Genomic DNA, 27,719 nt, shown 5'->3' with positions numbered 1-27,719 from the left:
GAATGAGTCAAACGTGATCACACCGAGGAGAGAGAAAGGTTATGACTTCTCTCCTACAACGAGTCTCGTTGTGAAAACTCGGGTCAACCACCAACGCTAACTAATTGTAGCTCCAACAAAAACTTTATGATATAAATGTCTTCATCGTAGTCCAAGATTATGACATTTTTTCCATTATTATTTTTTCAAAGAGATAACTTTAGTTATAAAATTGAGGAAAAAAAAGATAAATTATTTAAAGAGAGAGTGCGAGTAGGGGAGAAGTCATCTTCTTTTTATTGCTTCAAGAGTCAATCATCTTCAAAACCTAATGATCTTCAATTCTTTTTCTTTTTTTTTGGTTATGTATCTCTTTCTTGAAATAATAATCATTAATCACAATGAAAAAGAGTCAATTATCATCTTCATTATCTTAATATAATCAATCAATAATTCAATTTAAAAGGTAGATAAAACTTTAAATTAAACTATGCCATGTAGACCCAAAAAAAAGTTTCAAAAACATATAAGGACAGTGAAAGGGTTTGTTCATAAATGTTTGTTGCTTCATCTTTCTCATTATAGAGAATATATATTAGCTATGAGATTATGAAAGTGAAGATATACAAACGAACACCTAAAAGTGAAAAGTACAAGACACCAAATCCTTCATTTTTTTCTCTTACACAAACCACACTAAGTTACCAAAAAACAGAATCTGTTCTGTTTTTTGCCTTCTTGCAGATTTCTTCAGAGTCAAAGAGAGACAAACATAAAGGTTCGATTTTTATCTCTTAATTTCGTCAAAGTTTTCGTTTTTCTTGTGAATTTCGTTGAATATGATTCTGGGCTTTGTTCTCTGTTAGTAACTGAATCTATGTCAGCTTTAGATAATTGTAGTTAGAGAGAAAATTTCGAGTCTTTTGATGTTATCTTCTTGTTTTAACCGATTTGAATCTTTTAGATAATTATAGTTCTCCATTGATTCAGATTTATAGTTGAATTGTGAGGAACGGCCATGGACGTAGGAGAGAGCAATGAGAGGGGAAAAGACGATTCTGCCCTTTTAGCTTCACCGAGGAGTCCTCTGAGCTCTATAGATCTTGCAATTGATGGAGCTATGAATGCTTCTATTGAGCAGTTGTATCATAACGTTTGTGAAATGGAGAGTTCTGATGATCAGTCTCCGTCGAGGGCGAGTTTTATTTCGTATGGAGCTGAATCTAGGATTGATTTGGAGTTGAGGCATTTGGTTGGAGATGTGGGAGGAGAAGGAGAGAGGAAGAAAGAGATTATCTTGGAGAAGAAGGAAGAGAGTATTGGAGGAGGTAGCTTGAGCCAGAAGAAACCTGTTGAATCTCTTTCGAATGGTAAGAAGGTTGCGAAAACGAAGATTCTTGGTTCGAGGACCTCTTCGAGGAAATCGCCGGATTTGGGGAAGGTTTCTGTGGATGAGGAGAGTCCTGAGCTTGGGGTGTTGTTGTTGAAGCAAGCCAGAGAGTTGGTTTCTTCTGGTGAGAATCTGAATAAGGCTCTTGATTTGGCGTTGAGAGCGGTGAAAGTGTTTGGGAAATGTGGGGAAGGAGAGAAACAATTTGGGTTGAATTTGGTGATGTCTTTGCATATCTTGGCAGCGATATATGCGGGGTTAGCGAGATACAATGACGCGGTGCCTGTTCTTGAGCGTTCTATTGAGATACCGATGATTGAAGATGGGGAAGATCACGCGTTGGCGAAATTTGCAGGGTGTATGCAGCTTGGTGACATGTATGGTTTAATGGGTCAGGTGGAAAATTCGATTTTGCTATACACAGCGGGTTTGGAGATCCAAAGACAAGTTCTTGGAGAATCGGATGCACGAGTCGGGGAAACTTGTAGGTACTTAGCGGAAGCCCATGTTCAAGCAATGCAGTTCGAAGAAGCCTCGAGGCTTTGTCAAATGGCGTTGGACATTCACAAAGAAAACGGGGCTGCCACTACGGCTTCGATTGAAGAAGCTGCGGATAGAAAACTCATGGGGCTTATCTGCGATGCGAAGGGAGATTACGAGGTTGCGCTTGAGCATTATGTTTTGGCGAGCATGGCTATGTCATCTCAGAACCACAGAGAAGATGTTGCCTCTGTAGATTGCAGTATTGGTGATGCTTACATGTCGCTAGCTCGGTTTGATGAAGCGATATTCGCATATCAGAAGGCTTTGGCTGTGTTTAAGCAAGCAAAAGGTGAGACTCATTCCTCTGTTGCTTCGGTTTACGTCAGGCTTGCTGACTTGTACAACAAAATTGGGAAAATACGCGATTCCAAATCGTACTGCGAAAACGCTCTTAAGATTTACCTAAAACCGACTCCGGGAACTCCTATGGAAGAGGTTGCCACGGGTTTTATAGAGATTTCTGCGATATATCAGTCGCTGAACGAACTTGATCAATCTCTTAAGTTGTTGAAGCGGGCATTGAAGATATATGCAAACGCTCCAGGTCAACAGAACACGATTGCAGGTATTGAAGCTCAAATGGGTGTGATTTCTTACATGATGGGTAATTACCCCGAGTCCTACAACATATTCAAGAGCGCGATATCAAAGTTCCGCAACAGCGGAGAGAAAAAAACCGCTCTTTTCGGGATTGCTCTGAATCAGATGGGACTAGCTTGCGTTCAGCGTTATGCGATCAATGAAGCTGCAGATTTGTTTGAAGAAGCAAAAACCATTCTCGAGAAAGAGTATGGACCGTACCATCCCGATACATTAGCAGTTTACAGTAACCTCGCTGGAACATACGACGCAATGGGAAGGTAAATTAAAAACTTTAAAACACATTTTCTTGCTAGGTTATGTTTTTTGGGATTTCCTGCGGTACAAGCAATGTGTTTACTTGCTTTACAGGTTAGATGATGCTATAGAGATATTGGAGTATGTTGTTGGGACAAGAGAAGAGAAGCTCGGGACGGCGAATCCCGAGGTTGAGGACGAGAAGCAGAGGCTAGCTGCGTTGTTGAAAGAAGCTGGAAGAGGAAGGAGTAAAAGAAACAGAGCACTTCTTACTCTTTTGGACAAAAACCCTGAAATTGCAAATGGACAGAGACCGGTTTATTGATGAACCGGATTATGGTCCGGTTAAAATGTATATATATACGATATACGAATTCAACTACGGTACTTTACACGGTCGAGAGAGAAGGGAAAAAACATGAAGAGGCTTTATGTTTTCTGATTTTAAAAAATACTGAAAAACATTCTTGTTGCATTTGTTTTGTATCTCTTGGCAATTTTAATTTTTCTTTATAAAATAAAGTGTAAAGAGTAAACGCAATTGACTTGGTGTTTTTGTACTATGGTCTTCATCGAATTTTGGGAGTTTTAGTTGTTTGGTTGGGTGAACGACCTGTGTCCCCCCACGAAGTTTCATATAGTACCATAACAACACAGATTTCGGGTCTCGTCTCCAGTCCACACAAAACGAAAGTTAAACTCCAGTTTCTCCCTAAATTGAAAGTTCGAGACCTCAGTCTCCATAAATTCAAATTTCGTGGTTTATCATTGGTTTACTGTGCCAAACCCGATGCCAAACCAAAACCCAGAATAATAAACCAATTTGAAACCCAATTTCACTGGTTTACTCCAATTTCACGAGTAAGAGGCGGAGTTGAGAGACGAAAGTGATGTCTTTGATTCGCCAAAAGTAAGAGCCGTCAAGAAATACATGAAGGGTTATGGTTGCTCTGAGAGTAAGCAGTAGTCCTGTAAGCGAGAGGGACAAGATCCATACCTGAAGAAGACCCAAGTGAACTAAAACAAAACGCCTGAGAAGTGTTCGACAAAATGCCGCAGAGAAACCCGTCTCCACCTGAAAGAACCGCCATGGACGGAATGTTGTAGCTTGCAGAAGTAGAAGAAGCAAGAGACGAGGAAGAAGAAGAAGAAGACGGAGAAGATGGAGATGAATAGTTTTTACCCCAGCAGATAACATCTTGACGACCACTAGCATCAATGGCGCAGAAGAAAGCAGAGCCACCGAACGCCGCCGCGATTGGGCCAGAGGATCCAAATCCGGATCCGGGTTTGGGCAAAAACAGGAGAATGAGAGAGAGAAAGAGGAGAAAGAAATGGGCTTCCATTGGAGATGAAGTTCATGAACTGAAAGCAAGGAAGAAGATTGGCATAAGCTGCCATTTGACAGTGTGATGGCTAACGAACAGAGAACGTGGGTGGCGTCCTCATTGGAGATGATAAAAAGTATAAATATTTTATTGAACAACTGATTACTGTATCTACATAATTATTTAAATTCACAACTGAAGAACAATTATTTCTCCGGCCAGATTTCGGGAGGTTTCAAGTCGACGGAGTATCTTGATCTGTCGTCAAATCTCATCAAAGGCTCGTTGCCGTCACGTTTCAGAGGGAATCGTTTACGCTATTTCAACGCTTCGAACAACAGAATCTCCGGCGAGATTCCGTCAGGTTTCGCCGATGAAATCCCGGAAAACGCCACCGTCGATCTCTCATTCAACCACCAATGAAATTGGAGTAAACCGATCGTGAAATTGGGTTTCAAATCGGTTTATTATTCTGGGTTTTGGTTTGGCATCGGGTTTGGCATAGTAAACCAATGATAAACCACGAAATTTGAATTTATGGAGACTGAAGTCTCGAACTTTCAATTTAGGGGGAAACTGGAGTTTAACTTTCGTTTTGTGTGGACTGGAGACGAGACCCGAAATCTGTGTTGTTATGGTACTATATGAAACTTCGTGGGGGGACACAGGTCGTTCCCACTTGTTTGGTTACTTAAAATTCTTTTGAGATATGAGATCTAAATTTGATATGGACAAAGTGTCAACAAGTTTTGATTATGTTCATGAATGCCAAACAAAACAGCCACCGAATATACACATACCTATCCACATGTAACATGAGAACATAAAGAACGACCCACCGAATCAAGAAGTTGTCACTTAGCAAAGCAACAAAAGAAATGTTGTCACTAAGCGAACGATAATATGAACTATCCGGTTTTAAATTTGTTACCAAACAAGTTACTGAATATTTGATTGGGTCTTTTATTTAATAAGATGAGATGTGAATAGAATTTTGGTTAATTATTGGAAAGGACCAGAAATATGCTAGTTACATTTATTAATTCATAGCTTGGCAACTCATTTTTTCGTCAGTTTGCAACCTTTTTGGGTTGGGAGAGGTGGATCGGATATCGACCCATCGAGGATGCGGTTTGCGACTAGCATATTCGCGGTTTCGGTGTAATGTATGCCATCCCAACTTATGAAATTTTTACGGTTTTCGCAGGAAGAACTATAGAGTTCTGTCCCATTTGGAAATATTGTCTTCCCACATCCCATTCCACGTCCGATCGCCCCAACGCAACAATAGTCAAAAGGATCAACAAAACCTGTATTAGATTTGATAAAACCGATAGTCAATGAGACGCCTTAAGTCTAACCGGAACCAAGAAAATCGAAAAATTATGACAGTTTAATTGGTTTAGTTCATACCGAGAGTCTTTGCTTTGGTGATCAAGTTGTATTTGGCCGAGTAGACATCAACATAAGTAAAGAAAGAAGAAGGTAACTCTTTCTTTAGTTCATTGATTTTGTTCTTGAGTTGTTTGTTGAACTCAATTGCCACATTGTTCAGAGGCTTCAAACAACCGTAGGGATCTCGCGGTGTAGCGGGAAAAGCTTTCAAAAGATACGGTAGACAGCCTGTCGGTCCGGTGTTATGAATTGAGAAGAATCTTGCTCCTTCTTTGTACAACAACTAATGATATAAACAACGTATGTTGTAATTTGTAAATAATGATTAGAGGTTAATTTCTATCGAACCCTCAGATAAACATAACAATAACTTAGATGCTTACTTTTAAGGCAATGGTGAAGTTTTCGATTATTGCGGGTATAGTTGCTTTGAGTTGTTCCTCTGTCATGTTTTGGAACCCAATCGCGAGATCGTTCTGGCCAATATCCAATGTATAAAGAGCTTTTGAGAAATCTTTGGGCCGTGCAAGGACTCCTTTGCAAAATGGAGTTTTTCCTAAGGCCAAAAACGAATATCAACAAAGTTTTCATGTAGAAAATAACATGTATAAGATAGGTTTTACTTTTGAATTCCGGTTTGGTAATTTCTATGACTTAACAACCGGTTGAACTTACCGTTGGTTTGGTTGTAGAGAGACAAGGTACGAGTCTTAAAGTGAATGAATTGGGACACTTGAGTCCCAAGATGGAATTGGCTAAAACAAGAAAGTGTGGGGCGGATGCAAGAACCGCCAGTCGCAAAATTAGCACCATGCCGGTAATTAGCTCCAACCGAATCCAAGTACGGTGTTAAATACGGCAAAGTGAGATTTTCAGCTGCCGAAAATCATAACAAATATATCGTAAAAATTGATTCAATGACCAGAAGAAAATGTTTTTTTGAACTATACTAAACTAAATGTTAACAAATTGGCAACAATTTGAAGACCAATGGTTAATTAATGCTTCTACACCAAGAGGTCTGAGGTTCGAGTCCCAGATATTACGATTTATTAATAAATTTGCAGATTAAATGAGGCAAGTGTGCAGGAGATCTCCAGCGAAGTACACATATAACCGTTCGCCAGGATTCTACGCAGAGAGAGAAGTGTCGTCAGGTCGTGGATCATTGAAGGTGTCCGTCAAGAGCATGAAGAAGGAAGTGTCGTCTGTCGTGGATCTAATAAGGGTCGGAAGGAATTGTTCGTTGTAGAATCGTCTATGTAACAGTTCTCATAATTTACAATAAATAATAAATCTAGACGTCAAAAAAAAAAACAAATTGGCAACAATTTCTATTATTTTCCTTTCCCAAAGTTAATATACAAAATCAATGTGGAACTAGTTAATGATGGACATAGTTAGTAACAGTAAAATTGAAAATTAAGATTGTACTTACTTATGAAATCTATAATGAGGCGGCCATCGGAATGTCGTCCGGCGGATCTTCCAAAAAAGGCAACTCCATTTGGTGGAGGAACTTCTCCGATGGCTGCAGAGATAGCTCCGGTATCAGAATTTGAATCTCCAAAGTTAAAAACTGCCGGAAAATTACAACTACTCGATACGGCAGATAACTTATCAATGAGCCCGAGAAGTAAAACGATGATTCCAAGGGTTATTTTAGAGATAGCCATGTCGAGTAAGTAGATGAGAAGAGCTTGACAATTAGAAACTAGACTGGTATTTATTGATGAAGTCGTCGCTTCACGATGTATATGACATGTTAAGCTTTTCTAATGGATTATATTAAGGTACAAGTGTATAAGAAATTATATCATTAGCAAGTAGAATATAAAATAAATAGATCTGTCACAGTTTGTATAGCAAGTTGTTCATGTAATCACGTGGGAAGCTTTGCTTGACTATTTGCAGTCATATTTTATGATAAGAAATTTTCACGTTTATGTTTAAAAAAAGATTTAGTCTCACAGTTTGGCAAAGTGAGATTTCAATCTCATGTTTTGACATTTAAGCCATTTTATGACGAAAATGCTCCTAAGAAATTAAACCAAACGGTACAGTTACTATGCAGTTTAGTTTCTTTTGATTTTGGTTTAGTTTCTTTTTGTTTTGAAAAAAAAAAAAAAAAAAACTGTCGAAACAAATCGTCAAAAAGACGACTCTCCTCTCTTCTTCTCAGAAAATCACGAAAGATGAATTCAAATCCCTAATTCCTCTCAAACCCAAAACCCTTTTCAGATATCAAACTCACCACCAACTTTCTCTTCTTCCTCTTCTTCCTCTTCTTCCTCTTCTTCTTCTTCAACTTTCCTTTTCAAAAACCCTAATTTCACCAATCCTTCTTCTCCCCAATCCCATAGATGCAACACCACGTAGCTCCCAATCCCTCCGATCAATCCATACGCGACGGAGTAAGTCAACGGCATTAGAATCATTGTCACGAATGCCGGAATCACTTCCCTCATATCTTCCCAATTGATCTCCGTTACCGATTTCATCATCATCACTCCGACTAATATCAACAGCGGACCAACCGCCCAAGCTGGAATCGAAGCTAGCAATGGCGTGAAAAACATCGCTAAGAAGAAATAAACCGCCACCGTAATCGCCGTGAGCCCCGTCCTTCCTCCTTCACGTATCCCCGTTGACGATTCGATGAAAACCGTCACCGGAGATGTACCAAGAAACGATCCGATCACAATCGTAGACGCGTCAGACATAAACGCGAAATACTGTCCGGCGAAATCTCCTTTCTCGTCGACGAATCCGGCGAATCTAGCCATTGAGTAAAGCGTTCCTGTCGTATCCAAATACCAACGTAGAGGAATGTCACCAGAGCTTCCCAGAAATATCCTTTGTTTATCCCGGAGAAGCTTAAAGCTCCGACGGTGTGTTTGATGACGTGTACATCAACAATCTTTTTAAAATAATCATGAGCTGCGTCACCGGCCGATGTGTTCGGAAACGCCATTACCTCTGTGTTACGGAACCACGAAACGGCCGTTACGAAGACGATCCCGTAGATCATCGCTCCTTTCACGTTCTTCACCAAAAAATAAGCTATGATCACGAATCCGACGATACCAAGCCAAAACGTTGGACTCTCCATTCGTCCGTGAAGACACATAGCAATAAACCCAAAAAAGGCGATATACCTTGAAGGTCTCCGGCAGCCCAGCAACTTCCTAACCGTCGCCCATGGCCTAACACTACTCAACTCCGTCGCACCATCCGGCTGCAGAGGATGTTTCTTTTACTGGTACGCGAGGGAGATGTGTATCTTCTATTAGATATGACTTTGATATGACGGATGAGGCATACAATTTTCTGGCTCATGTGTATGCTTCAGGCTCTACTTTTAAGTTTACTGCTTCCGCATCTAATATAAGTTGTTTGTCTTTCTGCATTGTATGTCCTTCTTCGGGCACTTAATTATGAATGAATGAAGTTTTTATTTTTTGAGGACAACAATTATGATATATGTATGTTTTGGTCTACGTACACGGGTTTCGTACACTTTGGTGTTTGAATAACCAAAAAGCAAGTAAAACGTAAACTGGCAAATTAATTGTAATTGTACACGGTTTCCGTATAAAATGTACGTACAGTTACCCAATAGTATATTATTCAAAGTCAAGAAATTTGAAAACGACAACAACTTTATGTAGTTTAATAAAGGGTAAACGACCTGTGTCTCCCTAGGAAGTTTCATATAGTATCACAACTACACATAATTCGGACCTCGACCGCAGTCCACACAGATCAGAAGTTAAACTCCAGTTTTCCCCCAAATCAAAAGTTCGAGACCTTGGTCCCCAAAATTTTGAATTTCGTGGTTTATCTGTGGTTTACTGTACCGAACCGATGCCATATCTGTGGTTTACTGAACATAACCGTCGTCTCCGTTCGGAAAATTAATGAAATTTTGAAATTATATTACAAAATTCATTGCTCGATTATGTTTAATTAAGTTTAAGGATTTCAATTCGGTTTATTCTACTGGGTTTTGGTTTGGCATCGGTTCAGTAAACCACGAATATGGCATCGGTTCGGTACTATAAACCACAGATAAACCACGAAATTCAAAATTTTGGGGACCAAGGTCTCGAACTTTTGATTTGTGGGGAAACTAGAGTTTAACTTCTGATCTGTGTGGACTGCAGTCGAGGTCCGAATTCTCTGTAGTTGTGATACTATATGAAACTTCCTAGGGGGATACAGGTCGTTTACCCTTTAATAAACAATACTTAATATAAATCTGGTCTTAAATAATAAGAAGACGGGGGAAAAACAAATCCCCCTAATTAAAAAACGACCTTCTTGATCTCTTCCACTTCCGGTGTCTCCGGATCGGCAAAGACCTTTGACACAGGACCATGACTCACAACCTTCGGATTAGCTCTATCGGTTAAACGCCAGAAGACGAGTGCGACAACAACATTGCGCTGACCTAGACTCCGAAAGAAGGTTTGGAATTCCAACGCCTGTTCATTGTGTGCTTCGCATTCCAAATTCCGTGTACATCGGTGGACTTCAAACTGAAAACCTCGCATAATGTACGTACAAATTCCGTGTACGTCATGTTTTCCTTAACACGTACACAACGACCAAACCAGCCTTCCCATGGTTCAAATTTTCATTTTTCTTCTTTGCATCTCCACTCACCCACCATAGTAAATACGGGAATATCCATTACCTACTTGCATCATAAATTCAGCAGAACCCCATTAAATGCAAATGAAAGCATGATTATATCTACAAAAAACAAAAAGAATTCCCAACTACACACTTATATACATAAATCTATCCTCATTCAGCATTTTCAACTAAAAAAATTGGAAATAAAAATATTCTGGGTTTTTATATAAAAACAATGTTGATTTCGAACACAATCAAGACCCCAGTGTGTTATAACAAAAAACTTCTTAACCAATTTCATTACTTACAAGATCAATGCTTGTCTTGGCTCCAAACTTTGTAAATCAAGAAGATCAAAACTTCTCCAGCATCACATTCATTCAGAATAATTTGTTTGTTTGATGGATTATGTTTATCTCTTACAACTCCTTCAGCAAATAGCTCAGCTAGTCCATCAACATGTTTGATGTCCGCATCATACGACCTCTCCAAACAGTTACATCCTAAAAATGCCTAAATCACATAAGTCTTATACTATGTACGTACACAAAAATATTTATTGGAGCGTACATGGTACAATATTAATTTAATTTTTTGACATCAAAATTAAGTTATTATGTCAGTTATTTGTATGACTGTATTTTTTTCATATGTTGTTCATACATGATTTGAATGTTTTGTTTTTATAGTCAAAAAATATTTGAAACGTAAATATACAAATTATTTAGATATTTACGTACATATATACACACACATTACTACCGTGTACGTACACATTATTACCGTGTACGTATATATTATTACCGTTACGCACATATGTATATGATATTGCTAATCGTGAATAGTCTTCGATAATAATAAATAAAATATTATTTAAAATAGAAATAAAAATATGAAAATGGGTCTGATAGAAAAAAAAAAGAATTTTAACTAAAAATATAAAAACAATAAATATTTATAAAATGGAAAAGCGAATCATCTACTGACAAGTGTTTAAGATTTTCAAACCACACACGGCTCTGTGTCACGTTAAAACATACTATTCCTCAATGTTTTTCTTTAGTTGTGAGGTTTGTTTCTACTGCTTCTCGTATTTGACATATGATTATGTAAATTGCGTAACAGAGCTGGAGTTTTGTGAGTCTCATTAGAGTCAATTTGTGTGTTGATCATAGTTGATTTCAATTATTTACTGAAAACAAATTATTAATATTTTTTTAATTGAGTTCGTAGAAAACTTGTATGAAATTGGTAAGATATTTTTGGTAGAAATATGTCCTTATTTGAGTTTTTTCTATTTACGTGTATGTAGTTTACGGTATACACAGTATTGATTATAAAATGGATATGTACTTTTCAGTTATATCATGTACTATTGTGGAGACGGTGTACGTAATATTTATAGAGTTTGTATTTTAGTTTTTCGACTTCAAAATACGCTAATATAAACTAGATTTACAAAATCAATAAATAAATTAAATGTAAAAAAACAAAAGATTATAAGAAAATTGTGAACAGTCAATCGCATAACTGAACCGCATAACTGAACCGTGTACAGTGTACGTAACTGAACCGTACAGTGAACAGTACATCGCATAACTGAACTGCATAACTAAACCGGAACAGTGTACATAACTGAACCGCATAACTGAACCGTACAGTGAACAGTACATCGGTACGCTGGCAGGGGTAAAATGGTCAGATTTTGGTTAAATTATCAAAACTTGAAAGCCCATTCTCACTTTGCCAAAACATGAAATTAAAACTTGGTCAACTGCCATAACATGCAATTTACCCTTTTATGATTTTGTGGATCAAACAACTAACTAGCTCAATGTCAACGTTATGTCGAAACTAATTAACAAATATGCTTACAATGATGGTAAAAAGGTTAAATTGGGTATGAAACCAAACGTGAAAATACTTGCACGATGTTTTCTTTTAAATTCATGTATACTAACCAACGAATTAAAAACCTACGTAAACTAATTTCAAAGGACATAAATACATAATGACATTGTTGGAAACTTTTTAAAGCCGTTAAAATGATGCTCTGTGGTCGTGAGTTATAGAAGATTTGTGCTGCTTTTCTGTGGTCGGGACCAGAGCCGGAGCCGTGCCTACGTTATAAAAAAAGAAACACTGGCCTACGTCACTAAATATTTTAGAAAATCTAGTAGGTTATATTTGTTAATTGTGTAGATCATATGTCCAGAGCTTGACCCTAAGAAAAACAACTTAGCTTGGCCGGTCCTTGATTGTAAGTGGCCTAAAGCATAATTAAATTTATGTGGCCTTTGTTATTAAAATAATTATTAAAGTAAAACAATTTATGAAAATTAATCTTTCTAAGTTTTTAGAATGCTAGAGAAAAAAGAAGCAAATATTGTCAAAAGGAAGGCGGACTGGGTTTGATATCGCTTGTCGAGGTAAATAAAGTGAGCTGTTTCAAGCTAATTTGGTGGATAGTTTCTGGTGCGAAGTCTTTGTGGCATGACAAATGGTGCTCTCTTGGCTACTTACATGACGCTATTGGTGAGAGGGGTTTCATTGACCTAGAGATTTCCTCAACAGCTGTTGTTGCCGCTGTTCTTGCAACTCATCGAAGTCGACATCACCGTTCTGCTTTTCTAAATGCAGTCGAATTGGAGATAGCTAAAATCAGATATCGAGGGCAATGTATAGACTCGGATATAGCATTGTGGAGGAGACAAGATGGCATTTTTAAGTCTTGCTTCATAACCTCTGCAACTTGGCAACAGATTCGGTTTGTTGGGAAAACTGGTGCAATTTAATTTCTACTTTGGCTCGCTGCGAGGAATAGGCTTACGACTGGTGATCGGATGTCTACTTGGAACAGGAGGTCAATTCATCATGTGTTTTTTGTCAAGATCCAATGGAGACTTGCGAACATCTATTCTTTGCTTGCAGTTTTTCTTCATAGGTTTGGGAGGCACTCTCTCGTACACTTTTTCAGACACGTTATACCAATAGCTTCTCAGAGATTCTATTACTATTAACCGACTCAAGTTTCAAAGGTACAACATGCTACATCCTCAGACTTGCTTTCCAAGCGACTGTGCATTCCATTTGGTTCGAACGCAACAGACGTAGACATGGTGAACTCTCGAGTACACGAGAACAAATAATTAAGTTTTTGGATCGGTTAATACGAAGCAAACTCTCATCGATCAAGCACCTAAACCCACGCAAATTCGAAGACGGTTACAGATTTGGGTCGGCTCAAGGGTTAACCTCTTCCAAACAATTATCTTAGACTATCTTTTGAAACAATTATGGGTTTAAGGATGCATATATTGATTGAATAAATTTTACATTTTAAAAAAAACAAAAAAAAATAATGTCTCTTACGAAAATACAACCTTACACTAATACGGTTGGCCCTATTATTATGTGTTGATTATGGGCTTCAGTCATATTCTTCTATGGTCCAATCACTAAAGCAAAACTTTATCTTAGTTGGACTCAACTAAAAGCTGACCCAGGTAGCATGGACAGTCATGAAAAATAAACACTAAAAGATAAAATCGACATAGAAAAAATAAATTAATAATGCATCACAATAATCAATAATGGTTATTTTTATTACCATTTTACTTATTTTCTTGGAGCAATATAGTGAAATCTTCATCAAAATCTAAACAATTACAAATAACATAATTTATTCAATATATAATGTAAAATTAGAAGAAAGTGAAGAAAATTTAATTCATATTTTCAAACATAACTAGTTCAACAAGTAAATTTGCAAGGTTAGTTTGGTTTTTATCAGGTTTTCTAGATTTATAATTAACACACGTCAGCAATAGATCTAAACCGGATTAGTGACCGGATCACTTAATTTAATGGTTCGCCAGCGAGTCTGAATTGGCTCTAAAAACATTGCTTAAGAAAAAAGTATTTAAAACAATTTTAATTCATGTGCTTAAAAATATTTAGTAATTAAAGTTAAAATTAAAGATATGCAATCTAGTAATTAGATATCTAATATATAAAAGTCTTGGACCACTCTAGTCAATGCTAATAAATTTTTAGATAAAAGTTCATGAACTTTCACATTTATTTATTTATATTACACTTATTTAAGAATATGTAACACATAAATAGTAAGTTTCGTTTTTCTTCTGTTGACCAGAAAAAGGAATAATTTGATGTTTAATTAAAGAATAGTGAAAAAATCTGAAATTAAATAAGATAATCATTTTACAGTTTTCCACAGTTAAGCTAATATAAGTATATACAAAACATGGATATAGAGCAAGTGTTTTTTATAAAATTAAAAAATTGTGTGAATCCATGAATCTTCATAACATTTTCCTTAATTATGCTAACTTAAGAATCTAGTAATTAAACAGAAAAGGGTATGCAATCTAATAATAATTGGATACCTAATCTAATATATAAAAGTTTTTGGCCACTCTAGTCAATGCTAATAAAGTTGAAGATAGAATTTCATGAACTTTCACATTTTATTTATAATTACACTTATGTAAATATATTTGAATCGTATACTTTTTAATTTACTGTTGACCATTAAGAAAGGAAAAAAATTGAATAGTATACTTTTGACCACTCTAGTCAATGCTAATAAAGTTTAAGATAGAAGTTCATGAACTTTCCTATTTTATTTATAATTACACTAATGGAAGTATTGAACACATGAATAGTAATTTTTTTAATTTTCTGTTGACCATAGTAAGTTTTTTTTTCTTCTCTGAAATTAAGTATATTCAAAACGTGGATATAGATAAGTTTCTTTTTCATGAAATTAAGTAATGTGTATATTCATAAACCTTCACAATAGATTCTTAATTATGCTAAATTTATGTATGTGTAAACATGTGGATGTGTTTTAAAAAATATTCATAAACCCATATAAAATTTGACAATTACACTAAATTAAGTATATATAATAGATAATATATAAAATGTATTTTAATAATATGTAGATAGTATTTTTTTAATGAAATTAAACAGGATGTAATAACTTTATGAACTTTTGCATTAATGCAATATGTCTTAAAGCAATGATAAAATCCATAAATAATTCAGAAGAAAGATAATTCATTAAGAAAAAGAAAGCAAAATACATAGAATTAAAAGCATATTTTATTTTTTGAAATTACATTAAAAACATATTTGGTTCAAACGATTCACTTTTAGAAAAAAAAAGTCTTCAACGATGACCATCAGATGATTTAGTCTTCGACCGAAGAAATCTTGGTGCAGGAAGAGCCAATACTACTGTTGGTCTCGAGTAAGATGCGAGCAATTTCTTAGTTTTGGACAACTCTGCAAGTGTTTGGTTGGCATAATTTATAACCGCATTGAGGAAATCTGAGGGGTCCTTGGATGGGCCGAAAAACCATGATTTTGCCTCAAAGTAGAGTGTGCGGGTAGTGTATTTGCGGTCCATAGGTGAAAGGTCTTTGAGGAAGAATGTCAAAGTTTTGTGTCCAAAGACGAAGTTCATGATAGTAAACTTGCGTAAATTATTTGAAGGAAACAGTGGAGAAAACATACAGTCATTGACGCATTGTTTATTTTGTAATCTGCAAAATCTGCAGGGGATTGGATTCATCTTGATTTGCCTCGTTTTCTTGAAAAAAACTGCAAAACATAGAAAATGACAAACAAATTACATAAGACATCAAATTTTGCAATCACATTAAAATTGAATTTCTTAAAAATTTAATTATACACAAATTAGAAGTCGAAAAAATTATTTAACTAGTTTCGATGCTTTGTATATCCAAAAATTTTAGATCAAGTACAAAATTTTAGATATGCTATATATTTTGATAAAATTTGGAGACAAAAATTAAAATCTTTTTAGAAACACAACTCATATATGCTCCTAAATTTATCTAATAAACAATCTGTAGTTATATATATCTTATCTAAATCACTGTATTAAAAAAACATATGATTATTTGCACTTACGAATGAAAGAGATTATTATTGAGATTATCTTCACAACTTGTAATATAGATGAAAGATGAGGTGAATGCATTTTTATATATAGAGAGAAAAACTAGGGCTTTTTCTTTTCATTAAAACAAAACGACTTCGTTTATGCTTGTATATTGAAAACGACTTCGTTTTTGTTTTCATATTTTGAAAGAAAAAAAAAGTCTACATAAGAGGATCGATATGTATATATAGTCGTGATTTTTCATATAATGAAAAGAAAAACTAAACTTTTTCTATATATATATATATATCAATGCATCACCTCATATTTCATCCACCATATTAGAAGTTCCGAAGAAAAATCTCCACTATAATCTCCTTCACTGATAAGTGCGATTAATCATATATTTTTGTTTTATTCAGTGATTTAGATAAGATAAATATAAATACACATTGTTTATTAGATAAATTTAGGAGCATATATGATTTGTGTATATGAAAAGATATAGATTTTTGTCTCTAAACTGTGTCAAAATCTATAGCGTATCTGAAATTTTGTACTCGATCTAAAACTTTTGGATATACAAAGAATCGAAATTCCTAAAAAAAACAAATAATCTCTACTTCTTATATGTGTATTGTGATTATGAAATTAAAATTATGATAATAATCTACTACTTCTTATATTCTTAAGGAAATTAAAATTGTATTGTGATTATGAAATTTGTATCTTACTTACTATTCCCTTTACCTTTTATTTTGTGGTCAATAGAATTTTGTTTTTTGTTTTACTATTCATATGTTAAATATGCTTACATTATTGTAATTATAATAAATAAATAAAATGTGACAGTTCATGAACTTCTATCTTAAAATTTACTAGATCCTGACCCGCACATATGTGCGGAGTTTCATATTTTAAAAAATTTTCTAACAAATTTTAATTCAATATAGATTATTTGTTGTTTCTATGATATATATTTTAGTGTATTAGATCTGAATTCACACGTATGTGCAGAGATATCTTTATATATATAAATTTTTATATAGATTTTAAAAATATAAAATATTTTGTTGTGTTAGTGAACTTCATAATAGTATAAATATTATATAGTTAGAGTAATGAACGAAATTCAGTTGCGTTAGTGCATAGTTATATTTTAAGATTCGGACCTACACGTACGTGTGAAATTATATTTAAGAAATAATTAAGATATAATTTAGTTGCAAAAGTTAAATGATGTTACAGTTTTTATTTTCTAAACTAATCAAAACATTTCTAACAGTTTGATTACATGTGTTATATAGGATATGGATTCGGTTTTAGTTTGGTTATTTCATATATATTAGCTAGGCATAACTATATTGGAACGGGAAACCTATCCCGTCCTGTATCTGTCATAAATTCTTCGTTCCATAACCCGTTTCGTATACGTGAAATAAATATATGACGGTCCCGTATCCGGCATAAATAGAATATGTGTAAATGAAAACGTACGTACAGAATTATGTGTGTAAAAAAATTTATTTTATATAGTGCTCATAAGCCGAACACATACCAGTTGGATATTTAGTTTGATTTTTAATTTATGTTCTCATCTCGTCCCGTCTCGTAATTCCTATTTTCATTTCATTCCATTAAATTCATAAACCAAATTCTTGTTTGCTTACCTTTAAATACCATACAATACATACTGTGAGTTTTGCAGATTAATATATATGTTGTTAAAATAACAAATATATTTTAAAATTTTTATTAATGTTTCTTTCCTTAGCTAAATTATGCATATTATTCTTTTCATTGTTTAATCATAATTAATTTGATTTTTGGACTAAAAATAAAAATTTGAGATACATCTCTAAAAGGGATATGCTATTGCTGCATAATTTGTTTTGAATACAAAATATATATTTAGTTTACATTATTTCGTGCAATATTTTAGGGATTTATTTAAGGAAGATTCGGTTGAAAAAAAAACGCAAAATAATTTGGAAATTAATATGTACAATGTATTGTTTAGATATTTCCGAAACTTGCTCTAAACGAAGGCCATGATGATACTTATTTTAAATTTATTATTATTTGAGTTTATTTCATAGTAAATATAAATATTTGTTAATATCTAATATCGTTTTTCAGAAATTGTGAAATAAAATTTTGTTTTATATTTCAAAATTTATGAAAATATTATAACAAAACTAAATCTTTAAATTTGTATTTGATTTTCTTATGAAATTTCAAATTCAATATTAAAATCCTCCATTGATAAATCTTTTAAGGCATAGTATTTTGAATTAAAATGATACTAATTTCTTTTTTTTGATATAGAATAGTCTATTAGGATTGGTTTATATAAAATTTTAGTTGGATATCAAATCTTAGTTTTTCAATTCTCATTGGTTAAAAATTTTTTAGAAATTAATTTCAAATTTTCGTCCATAATTAATAAGAGAGAGAAAATTAGTTTATTTTTTTGGAAATTAATAATTATTTTAAAGAATTTAACTATTTTGTATTTAAATATATTAATTTTGTGATTACTATTGTACCCTTAATGAAATTATTTAAAAACACTAAAAATCAATGGCATCTTTTGTAATATTTTACCCTTTATAAGGTTGTTTAATATGTAGTGATTCCCAATTAATAATATAGATTAGCATTGACTAGAGTTGTCCAAATCTTTTTCATATTAGACTAGGTATCTAATTATTAGATTTCATACCTTTTTGTTTAATTACTAAATTTTTCCCTTTTTTATGGTCAACATAAATTGTTTTTTTACTATTCTTGTGTTATATATAGATACATTATTTTACTTATTAATAAATAAAACAATGTCAAAGTTAATGAAATTCTATCTTAAACTTTATTAAATTGACTGTTTTAACAAAAAAAAAAAAAAAAAAACTTTTTTACATTGACTAGAGTGGTCCAAGATGTTTTTATATTAGCTTAATTGTGGAAAAATGTAATGAAAAGAAAAACCCTAATTTTTCTCTATATATATCAATGTATCACCTCATCTTTCATCCACCATATTACAAGTTCCGAAGAAAACTCTCAAACATAATCTCCTACATTGGTAAGTGCGATTAATCATATATTTTTGTTTTATGGGTGAATTAAATATAAATACACAGAAGAACGAAAAATTAAGTATGTAGCATTCTTCATTAGATATTTTGTTCCCTCTCCTCTCCTACAATAATTAAGACGAAACTGCCCCTACAAAACACGAAGATAGTTAGTGGTGTAGCACGTGGGAAGATAAAGATTCTGAGAAAAAATAAATTATTAACTACAGAGGATTTGTTTTGGGATGCAATATCAATGTTAGGAGTATGAATTAGGCGGTCATTTCAGATAACTACTGGAATAGCACGGAAATAAAGGTTTTATGATATAGCGTGTTAACAAGAATGTTACTATGTAACACCAATGTTAGCAGCGACAATGCAAGTGGAGCTAACAATAAACGATAGTCGAAGATTAGAGTAAAGATTTCATATTAATAATACACTTAATGTGATGAACATATTTTGGGTTATCAAACCAACACTGACTTATTATGTTAGCGTGATGAGCAAACGTTGACTTGCGGCCGAATAATCATATAGAGAATAATACATACATCATGATAGTTAGCAGATAACGTATTATCAGGGTAATATTGTTAGTGAAACATGGCGGGTAGTTTGATAAATTGATGTAAAAACTTAGGTAAGCACCTATTTAACATGTTAATAATATAATTAACCAGATAAACATATTTTGTTATCGAACCAACGATTAGATTTCAAGGGTTGGATTATATATGTGAAGACGATAACATTAGTAATAACTGGTAAAAAAATATTTAGCGTGATAAAACAAACTTTGACTTGCGGCTGAATAATCAAGTAATACACGTAATGGGAAAGTTAGAAGATAACATGGTATCAGGGTTATATCGCTAGCGAAACATGAATTATATTAACAGGAGTATAGCATGACTTAATGTTGATATAATACTAGGCTAATAATGATAATAGTGAGTAGAGAGATGGTAACAAAAAAACATAACATTTAAAGTCTCAATGTTAGCGTGTATAAATTCTATTAACATGATTACTAAAACGTTGCTCACTAAGTCTGTTATAATGCTTTTTATAACTCACCGACCTTTTCGCATTTAAATCTTTCAATCGTGATCAAGTTAACACTAGCCTTATCGACCAGAGAAAAAAAATTATAAATCGTGATCAAGTTAACACTAGCCTTATCGAGTAGAGAAAATCTTCCAAGAACCATAAACTATTACATCTAAAAAAAAATCACATAAACCAAGTAGTGTTTAAACTCCGAACCAATCGAGAACATATAAAATGAAAAACGCTAGGTCTGAAATTTAAGACAATTACCTTCACCGTTTTAGACTTCAAAAGAGGCGATGATTAGATTTTCCAGAAACAATAAGCTTGCTTTTAAACAAAAAAATTCAATCTCTCTGATTCTCCAAACAACAATAATTCGAGTTTTTGATATAACCGCCAAAGAAGGTGGCCATTGGAAATTCTGAGACAAAAAATAATTTAAATTTAAATTATATTGGATTTTCCTAAAAAAATCAAACCAAAAGATCTTATTCATGTCATCTCACACAATTCAGCTATATCCTAAAATTACTCTTTGGCAGATATATAGGGGTGCAATCGTCAATTGTACATATACAGTGTTTGTCAGACATTGTCTTTTTGTGTCAGTTAATTTCAGATTCCTCTGTGTACATATCTTCATAATATCCTTGTTTTATTCAATGATTTAGATAATAAATATAAATACACATTGTTTATTAGAAATATTTAGGAGCGTATATGAGTTGTGTATCTGAAAGGATTTAGTTTTTTGTTTGTTGTTGTTTCTAAACTGTATCAAAATACATAGCATATCAGAAATTTTGTACTCGATCTGAAATTTTTGGATATACAAAGCATCGTAATTCCTAAAAACATAATCTCTACTTCTTATTTGTGTATTATAATATTTTTAAAGAAATTAAAATTGTATTGTGATTATGAATTTGGTCTATGTAATTTATTTTTGTTTTTATTATTTTTTATTTTTATTTTTTATTTTTAAATATGTTTTGCAGTTTTTTCGGGAAAACAAGGCGAAGCAAAATGAATCCAAATCCATGGGAAGTTTGCAAGTTTCAAAAAAAACAATGTGTCAACGACGGCATGTTTCACCCATTGTTTCTTTCAAATGATTTGCGCAAGTCTACTATCATGAACTCGTCTTACGACCGAAACTTTGAATTCTTCCTCAAAGACCTTTCACCCATGGACCGCGATACACTACCCTCAAAGTAGAGTGTCCGGGTAGTGTATTTGCGGTCCATGTGTGAAAGGTCTTTGAGGAAGAATGTCAAAGTTTCGGGTCCAAAGACGAGGTTCATGATAGTAAACTTGCGTAAATCATTTGAAGGAAACAGTGAAGCAAATATGCAGTCGTTGACTTGTTTATTTTGCAACCTGCAAAATCTGCATAGGTTTGGATTCATTTTGATTTGTCTTTCTCTTGAAAAAACTGCAAAACATAGAAAATGACAAACAAATTACATAATACATCAAATTTTGCAATCACAATAAATTTGAATTTCTTAAAAATATAATTATACAAAAATAAAAGTCAAATTATTTTAAAATTTTTGATGCATTGTATATCCAAAACTTTTAGATCGAGTACAAAATTTCAGATCTGCTATATATTTTGATACAATTTAGAGACAAAAATCGAAATCTTTTCAGATACACAACTTATATATGCTCCTAAATTTATCTAATAAACAATGTGTAGTTTTAAATATCTTATCAAAATCACTATATAAAAATAATATATGATTATTCACACTTACCAATGAAGGAGATTATGTTTGAGATTATCTTCGCAACTTGTAATATAGATGAAAGGTGAGGCGAATGCATTGTTATATATAAAGAGAAAAATTAGGGCTTTTCTTTTCATTAAAACAAAAGAAAATAGTATTTCAAAATTTATAGAGGTTCTACTGTAGTAATAATAGTATTTCAATTTTCAACATAAAAAAGAAGAAAAAACTAAAAGTGATAATATTTCAAAATTTTCAATGTGTTAGTGAGTTTTAGAATAGAAGTAAGATTACATAATACAACCCCGACTAAGATTAAATAGTCAAAGAAATTTTTATATAACTCTATTTATAAAATTTTTGACAGGAAAATAAAATTTAAAGTTCAAACATTAGTTTCTAAAAACAATATACTACAAAGAGCTTTATTTATTATTACATTTTCACTTATGAAAAATAATAGATTACTAAAATCAATTTAAATTTTAAAGACGAAGAAATTGTAAATGTCACATTTTTGTGAATTTATATATAAAAAAGATCTTAAAGTCTTAAATATTATAATTTATCTTCTAAAAAAAGAGAGAAAACTCAATGGCCATATTATTAATGAGTTCTACAACAAAATATAAAAAAGTTAAATGTAAACCGTTATAAGAAATTGTGTTGCATATCTCAAAGAAAAGTCTATTCGCAAGTGGAACTACAACTATGTAACATGATCAAAAAGAATAATAAGTTTGAGATTTTATCAATTGAATCAAATGATTTTAACACAAAATTGGTAGAAACAACAAAAATAAAATAAAGTAGTTTTTTTATAAGACGATGTTTCCTTTACATCACAAAATTAACATCTCAAAATAACAAAAAATGGTACACTAAAAACTAAAATCATGTTGTTTAAGTGTTAGAAGCGTAAGTATTGTAAAAAACAAAAATAAGAATATTTTCATGTAGAAACGTTTTAATCAAACTTATACTTTTTAAAATCGTCGACTATGTAATTTTTAAAAGAAATGTTTTTCTCAATAAAAAATATCAAAATGTATATTTGTAAATGAAACACAACATAAACATTCGTCAAATCTTTTTTTTTATCAACTTATTCGTCAAATCTTCTAAAATATAATATAGTATTAAACCCATGCAACCATTTTCTAATAATTAAAGTTTTACAAAAGGGAAAATGTTTCTCAGCTACGCTAACAATGCGTCATCACATCGTCACACATACAGACAAAAATAATGTCGCGATAGCTACACCAACTATTGCAATCACATAACGACATGCACGAACTAACATGAGTTATGGTGCCGACACCATAAACATACATTCCGATACCGGTCCGGTGAAAGAGACGACGGAATCCGGCACCGGAGATGCCCAATTTTTAACCCGACCCATATTCAATTAAAACCCGACCCAGACGCAATTTAAAATCCGACCCAAAAAAAAAAGAATTCGGAATAAAATCAAGGGGTGTCGATAAACCCGACCTAACTTCAAAAACCCATTTCTAATTGAAAACAAAAGAAGAAATGTCGATTCTCTGTTATTAGTGTGGGTTAGGTGAATTGAGGAAAGGAAGTTCTCTATCGCTGCAAGTATTGAGCAAATTGTCGGATTTGAAACATTGTAAGTTGATTATTTTAAAATTTGTAATAGTAAATTTACTTAATGTGTGTAAGTAGTGGAACGATTTACGTGGTGATTTTGTTGTAATGGGAAAGAATTGGTAGTTTATTAAGGTTGTAATTGATTTAGAAATTGATGCATATAAGTTGTTTGATAAAATGTCTAAATGAAGATATATGTCTGATTTTTTGTAAGATGGATATAAGTATGGGTTCATCTAGTATGAGTAGATCTTCTGGAGGTATGAAGAAATGTGATTGTGGATTGCCGACAAAGATATTCACATCAAAGACTGAGAAGAATCCGGGTAGAAAGTTTTTCGGGTGTCAATTGTACAAGATATGTTTGATATGTGTTCGTTAATACTAAGATGAAAAAAGATTGGAAGCTTAAGAGTGTTTACGATGTGTTAAGGATGGAGGAACTGAGCACTGCAAATATTTCAAGTGGTTCGATCAAGAAGAGGTGCAAGGGTGGCAGAGAAACGCATTGAATCGACACTAATAACATAGAATCGACATTTTTTCTTTTGTTTTCAATTAGAAATGGGTTTTTGAAGTTAGGTCGGGTTTATCGACACCCTTTGATTTTATTCTGATTTTTTTTTTGGGTCGGGTTTTAAATTGTGTCTGGGTCGGGTTTTAATTAAATATGGGTTGGGTTTGAAAGTGGGCATCTCCGGTGCCGGATTCTGTCGTTTTTTTCACCGGACCGGTATCGGAATGTATGTTTATGGTGTCGACATCATGATTCATGTTAGTTCGTGCATGTCGTTATGTGATTACAATAGTTAGTGTAGCTATCGCAACATTGTTTTTGTCTGCTTGTGTGACGATGCGATGACGTATTGTTGGCGTAGCTGAGAAACATTTTCACATTAAAAAAATATTGTTAGGTTTATGAGATTTTTATTTGGATTAATTAGCATTAGAGTCGGTTCATTCAAAGCGTAGGGTTTTTTGATATATAAAGTCTTAATATAGAAGAATGTTGAAATATTCAAACGTGAAGCAAAAGCAGAAGCGACACTATCGCCGCTCTCACTAACAATCGATTCATCGAAGAAGCTCTCTCCCTCTCTATATCTCTCTCGTTGTCGCAGAATCTCTTCTTCTCCGTTCTAGAATAATGGGGAATGCTCTGGTCAAAAAAGAACCACCGCCTCCGGTGGTTCTTGTTCCTCCGCTCTTCGATTTCCCTCCTCTCTCCGCCCGTACTAGGTTACTATATCTCCTCTTCTTCTCCGATCTCTCCGATTTTTGGATTAATCGCTGTTTCTAATCAATAGATCGATTCTGGTAACATAGATTGTATTTGTTCGATTTTGAGAAATTGTTGTTGAGATGATGCAGGATGTTGGAATCATCATATAATTTGTTGTTTGGGAAGCTTGCATTGAAATGTCTATTTGAGGATTACTTTGAAGAAGCAAATAATTTCTCGGCCAAGTTTTTGTTGAAGCCTATTGATGATCCTCATGTGGATTTGGTTGCATCTGTATCCAATTTGAAATCTCTTTTGTGTTTTTAGTTTCTGTTTAGTGATTGATTCGAGAAGTTTTGTCTTTATCGATGAATTGGAGATATTTTCCTTAATAATCGAAGGTTCGGGGTGCAGTAGATGGTAGAGCGGATGGAGATTTTGTTGGAAACGCGGAGTTTCGCTGGCAAAGGTATAGATTTTAGTTTTTATCTGAAAGATTACAGGTAGTTGTTGGAAAATTAGAATACTGATCAGTTTGTTTTTCTTAAATGTGTAGTGATGTTGATGATCCTCATACTTTTGTGGACCTTTCTGTGTCAACATCGAATCCGTAATCTCCGTGCTACTTTTGTTATATTCTTGGAGCTTTTGTTCATTACAGAAGTTTAATGTTTTGAAATTGTTTATTCTGTTTGTTATCATTAAGGGTTCTTCAAATGAGGTCTTCTGCTTACTACCCTAAATATGGGATCGGGGCATTTGCAGTCTACCCTTTGATTTCAAAAAAGACGTAAGTCATGTGTATATGCTGTCGTTTTACTTAGAATAGATAGATGTTTTGCTACAATGTAAGATTGTAAAGATGAATATATGTTTTCTCTATAGTGGAAACTTATCTGAAGAATATAGAATCATGGGGTTGAGATATGGCTCAACGAATTTGTCTGTCGGAGCTACTGTCACTCCTTTTACTGGTAAGCACATCAAGTTCCTCTGCAAATTCTCGTTGTTTTGTTTTGGACCCAATGCTGACCCTTTGATTCTTCAATTTAGCGAATAACGAATTGCCAAAGCATGCATGGCTTGTAAGCAAGATGGGAAGGTTTACAGTAGGAGTGCAGTATGAGCCGCTATGTGAGTCAGTGTATACATTGTTTTATTCCTGTCGAACAGCTTTTACTCATCACACATGGAAGCTATTATCTATACATTATGTGATTGAAATAAAAGTGAACATCAACAATTGTTATTGGATTTTGTTTTAGATGGAAGCGAAGATTTGGCAAAGTACACAGACCTAAGAAACTGGAGTTGTGCTGCTGGCTATGGAGTAGGGTCACAAAGCCCCTTGAGTCCTTCGTTTAACATTGGCATTGAACTAGCAAGAAGCTCTCAGGTGATCCTTTTGAAATCCGTATAGATGAAAACATTGCTCTTTTGCTGTCTGTTTCATCCATTTTTGTAGCATTCTTATTCTTGCTGATTATGTTATCCTTCTTGTAAATGCAGTTTATCGCTACGTTCTACCAACACATCGTGGTACAAAGACGGGTATGACTCTTTCAAACCAGTCATTTCTCTGTTCTGCATCTATTACTAGTCTTCCATATATAAAGTTTTGCACAACTTTTGGCTCAATATGAAATGGATTTAATGGAACAGGTGAAAAATCCTTTTGAAGAAAACCAAGTAGTTGGAATCACAAACTACATTGATTTAGGTTTTGAGCTACAATCGAGGTAGTGAACATCTCTAAGTAAAAAAAAAAAACATTGTAGCTAATGTTTGTCTATACGGAAACATAGCTTTAGTTTCGTTTTAATATTGAAGGGTTGATGATTCCACGACACCACACAATGCCCCAGATTCTTTATTGCAGATGGCTGCGTCTTGGCAGGCCAATAAGAACTTCTTGCTGAAGGTATTAGAACATATACCTTTCCGAGTTACCCGAAGAGAACAGCTATCTCAATATTTGCTCAGTATATAACATTTTCAATTTTTGCAGGGTAAAGTCGGAGCTCATAGCTCAACATTGTCATTAGCATTCAAGTCGTGGTGGAAACCGTCTTTCGCATTCAATATTTCAGGTATACTTCGATAAATAATCTGGAGATTCTTGATCTGCGTTCAGCAAAATCCAGATGAACATAGGTTGTTGGTATTTGAACATGTCGGGTTCATTTTTTATGCAGCAACAACTAATCATCGGACTGGATATGTCGAATGTGGGTTTGGTCTACGTGTTGATAACATAAGAGAAGCCAGGTAAGTCCATTTGTGACAAGTTTAAAATAAATCAACTCTCTTAAGCTTCATGATCTTCACGTTGTTTTATTTTGTGACATTGCAGTTACCAAAGAGCTGATCCAAACTTTGTAATGCTAACACCGAACAAAGAACATTTGGCTGAAGGGATTGTGTGGAAAATGGGGAAGAGACCAATGTATCAAGCCGATGTGGACGCAGAGAATTTTAGTGAACTGCCTAAAGAACTTAGACCGTCCCAGAAGATTCTCTAAACTAAACCTTTAATTTTTTTGCACTTTTATCTAGTTGATTTAGATCTCTACCAAGTCAAGTTTTTAATAAGTTCGACGAAAGAAGATATATTTACTAATAACCATTTTTACTCATGTGGAGCACAAGTGTTTTGTGTTCAAATTAGGAGCGAATTATCTGGTTTTTATAATTTTTAAGTTTGGTGTTTTGGGCTTTTGAATTTTTAAAGTTCTTAAAAGAAGCGAAATCATGATTAGTTTTTGCACTCTTCAGTTCGGTTTGTTCGTTTGGTTTGGTTTTAGCACAAAGATAACCCAAAAAAGAAGCAAATTATGATTTGTTTTTTTTTTTTTTGGTAGGATGATTTGTTTAACATTATACTGTTAAAAACAATTATAGTTGTTTCAAATACATTATTAAAGTAATTATGATTATATATTTTTAATTATATACAA

At 33.6% G+C, this 27,719-nt stretch overlaps 3 protein-coding genes and 1 pseudogene across 4 annotated transcripts; 2 read left to right on the top strand and 2 right to left on the bottom strand.

Annotated features, from left to right (window-relative positions):
• Window positions 1-339: 339 nt before the first annotated feature.
• On the top strand, window positions 340-3,309 carry LOC9311485 (protein KINESIN LIGHT CHAIN-RELATED 2). The gene is made up of 3 exons (XM_021025890.1): window positions 340-757; window positions 970-2,772; window positions 2,864-3,309. The coding sequence occupies exons 2-3, from the start codon at window positions 998-1,000 to the stop codon at window positions 3,072-3,074; spliced, it is 1,986 nt and encodes a 661-aa protein (XP_020881549.1). The 5' UTR covers window positions 340-757; window positions 970-997; the 3' UTR covers window positions 3,075-3,309.
• A 1,483-nt stretch (window positions 3,310-4,792) lies between these two features.
• Window positions 4,793-7,345, bottom strand: LOC9311483 (GDSL esterase/lipase At3g27950). The gene is made up of 5 exons (XM_021026090.1): window positions 6,911-7,345; window positions 6,148-6,348; window positions 5,856-6,028; window positions 5,491-5,755; window positions 4,793-5,387 (listed from the first exon to the last, which is right to left on the bottom strand). The coding sequence occupies exons 1-5, from the start codon at window positions 7,146-7,148 to the stop codon at window positions 5,137-5,139; spliced, it is 1,128 nt and encodes a 375-aa protein (XP_020881749.1). The 5' UTR covers window positions 7,149-7,345; the 3' UTR covers window positions 4,793-5,136.
• Window positions 7,346-7,709: 364 nt separating this feature from the next.
• On the bottom strand, window positions 7,710-8,699 carry LOC9311482 (annotated as a pseudogene).
• A 14,722-nt stretch (window positions 8,700-23,421) lies between these two features.
• LOC9313151 lies at window positions 23,422-27,534 on the top strand. Of its 2 annotated transcripts, none has more exons than XM_021026479.1 (15): window positions 23,422-23,559; window positions 23,974-24,779; window positions 24,912-25,056; window positions 25,164-25,231; window positions 25,319-25,372; window positions 25,469-25,552; window positions 25,648-25,736; window positions 25,816-25,896; window positions 26,028-26,158; window positions 26,272-26,313; window positions 26,425-26,501; window positions 26,593-26,683; window positions 26,771-26,852; window positions 26,958-27,030; window positions 27,116-27,534. In XM_021026479.1, the coding sequence occupies exons 2-15, from the start codon at window positions 24,688-24,690 to the stop codon at window positions 27,282-27,284; spliced, it is 1,278 nt and encodes a 425-aa protein (XP_020882138.1). In that variant the 5' UTR covers window positions 23,422-23,559; window positions 23,974-24,687; the 3' UTR covers window positions 27,285-27,534. The 2 variants fall into 2 exon arrangements, with proteins under 2 accessions (XP_020882138.1, XP_020882137.1); XM_021026478.1 differs by having other exon boundaries at window positions 23,755-24,779.
• Window positions 27,535-27,719: the final 185 nt, after the last annotated feature.

The sequence above is a fragment of the Arabidopsis lyrata genome, assembly GCF_000004255.2.
Source record: "Arabidopsis lyrata subsp. lyrata unplaced genomic scaffold ARALYscaffold_5, whole genome shotgun sequence".
Lineage (NCBI taxonomy): Eukaryota > Viridiplantae > Streptophyta > Magnoliopsida > Brassicales > Brassicaceae > Arabidopsis > Arabidopsis lyrata.
This window is presented reverse-complemented; position numbering and strand designations above follow the sequence as displayed.

What these genes read in the sequence shown, in the direction of transcription:
- LOC9313151 (XM_021026479.1), top strand. Translation starts at nt 24,688, where the DNA reads ATGGGGAATGCTCTGGTCAAAAAAGAACCACCGCCTCCGGTGGTTCTT. An exon ending in GGTTTTGAGCTACAATCGAG is followed by an intron (nt 26,502 to 26,592) that starts GTAGTGAACATC and finishes TTAATATTGAAG; the next exon opens with GGTTGATGATTCCACGACAC. An exon ending in ATAAGAACTTCTTGCTGAAG is followed by an intron (nt 26,684 to 26,770) that starts GTATTAGAACAT and finishes CAATTTTTGCAG; the next exon opens with GGTAAAGTCGGAGCTCATAG.
- LOC9311483 (XM_021026090.1), bottom strand. Translation starts at nt 7,148, where the DNA reads ATGGCTATCTCTAAAATAACCCTTGGAATCATCGTTTTACTTCTCGGG. An exon ending in TCTCTACAACCAAACCAACG is followed by an intron (nt 6,029 to 6,147) that starts GTAAGTTCAACC and finishes TTTTGGCCTTAG; the next exon opens with GAAAAACTCCATTTTGCAAA. An exon ending in ACTTCACCATTGCCTTAAAA is followed by an intron (nt 5,756 to 5,855) that starts GTAAGCATCTAA and finishes TTATATCATTAG; the next exon opens with TTGTTGTACAAAGAAGGAGC.
- LOC9311485 (XM_021025890.1), top strand. Translation starts at nt 998, where the DNA reads ATGGACGTAGGAGAGAGCAATGAGAGGGGAAAAGACGATTCTGCCCTT. An exon ending in ACATACGACGCAATGGGAAG is followed by an intron (nt 2,773 to 2,863) that starts GTAAATTAAAAA and finishes CTTGCTTTACAG; the next exon opens with GTTAGATGATGCTATAGAGA.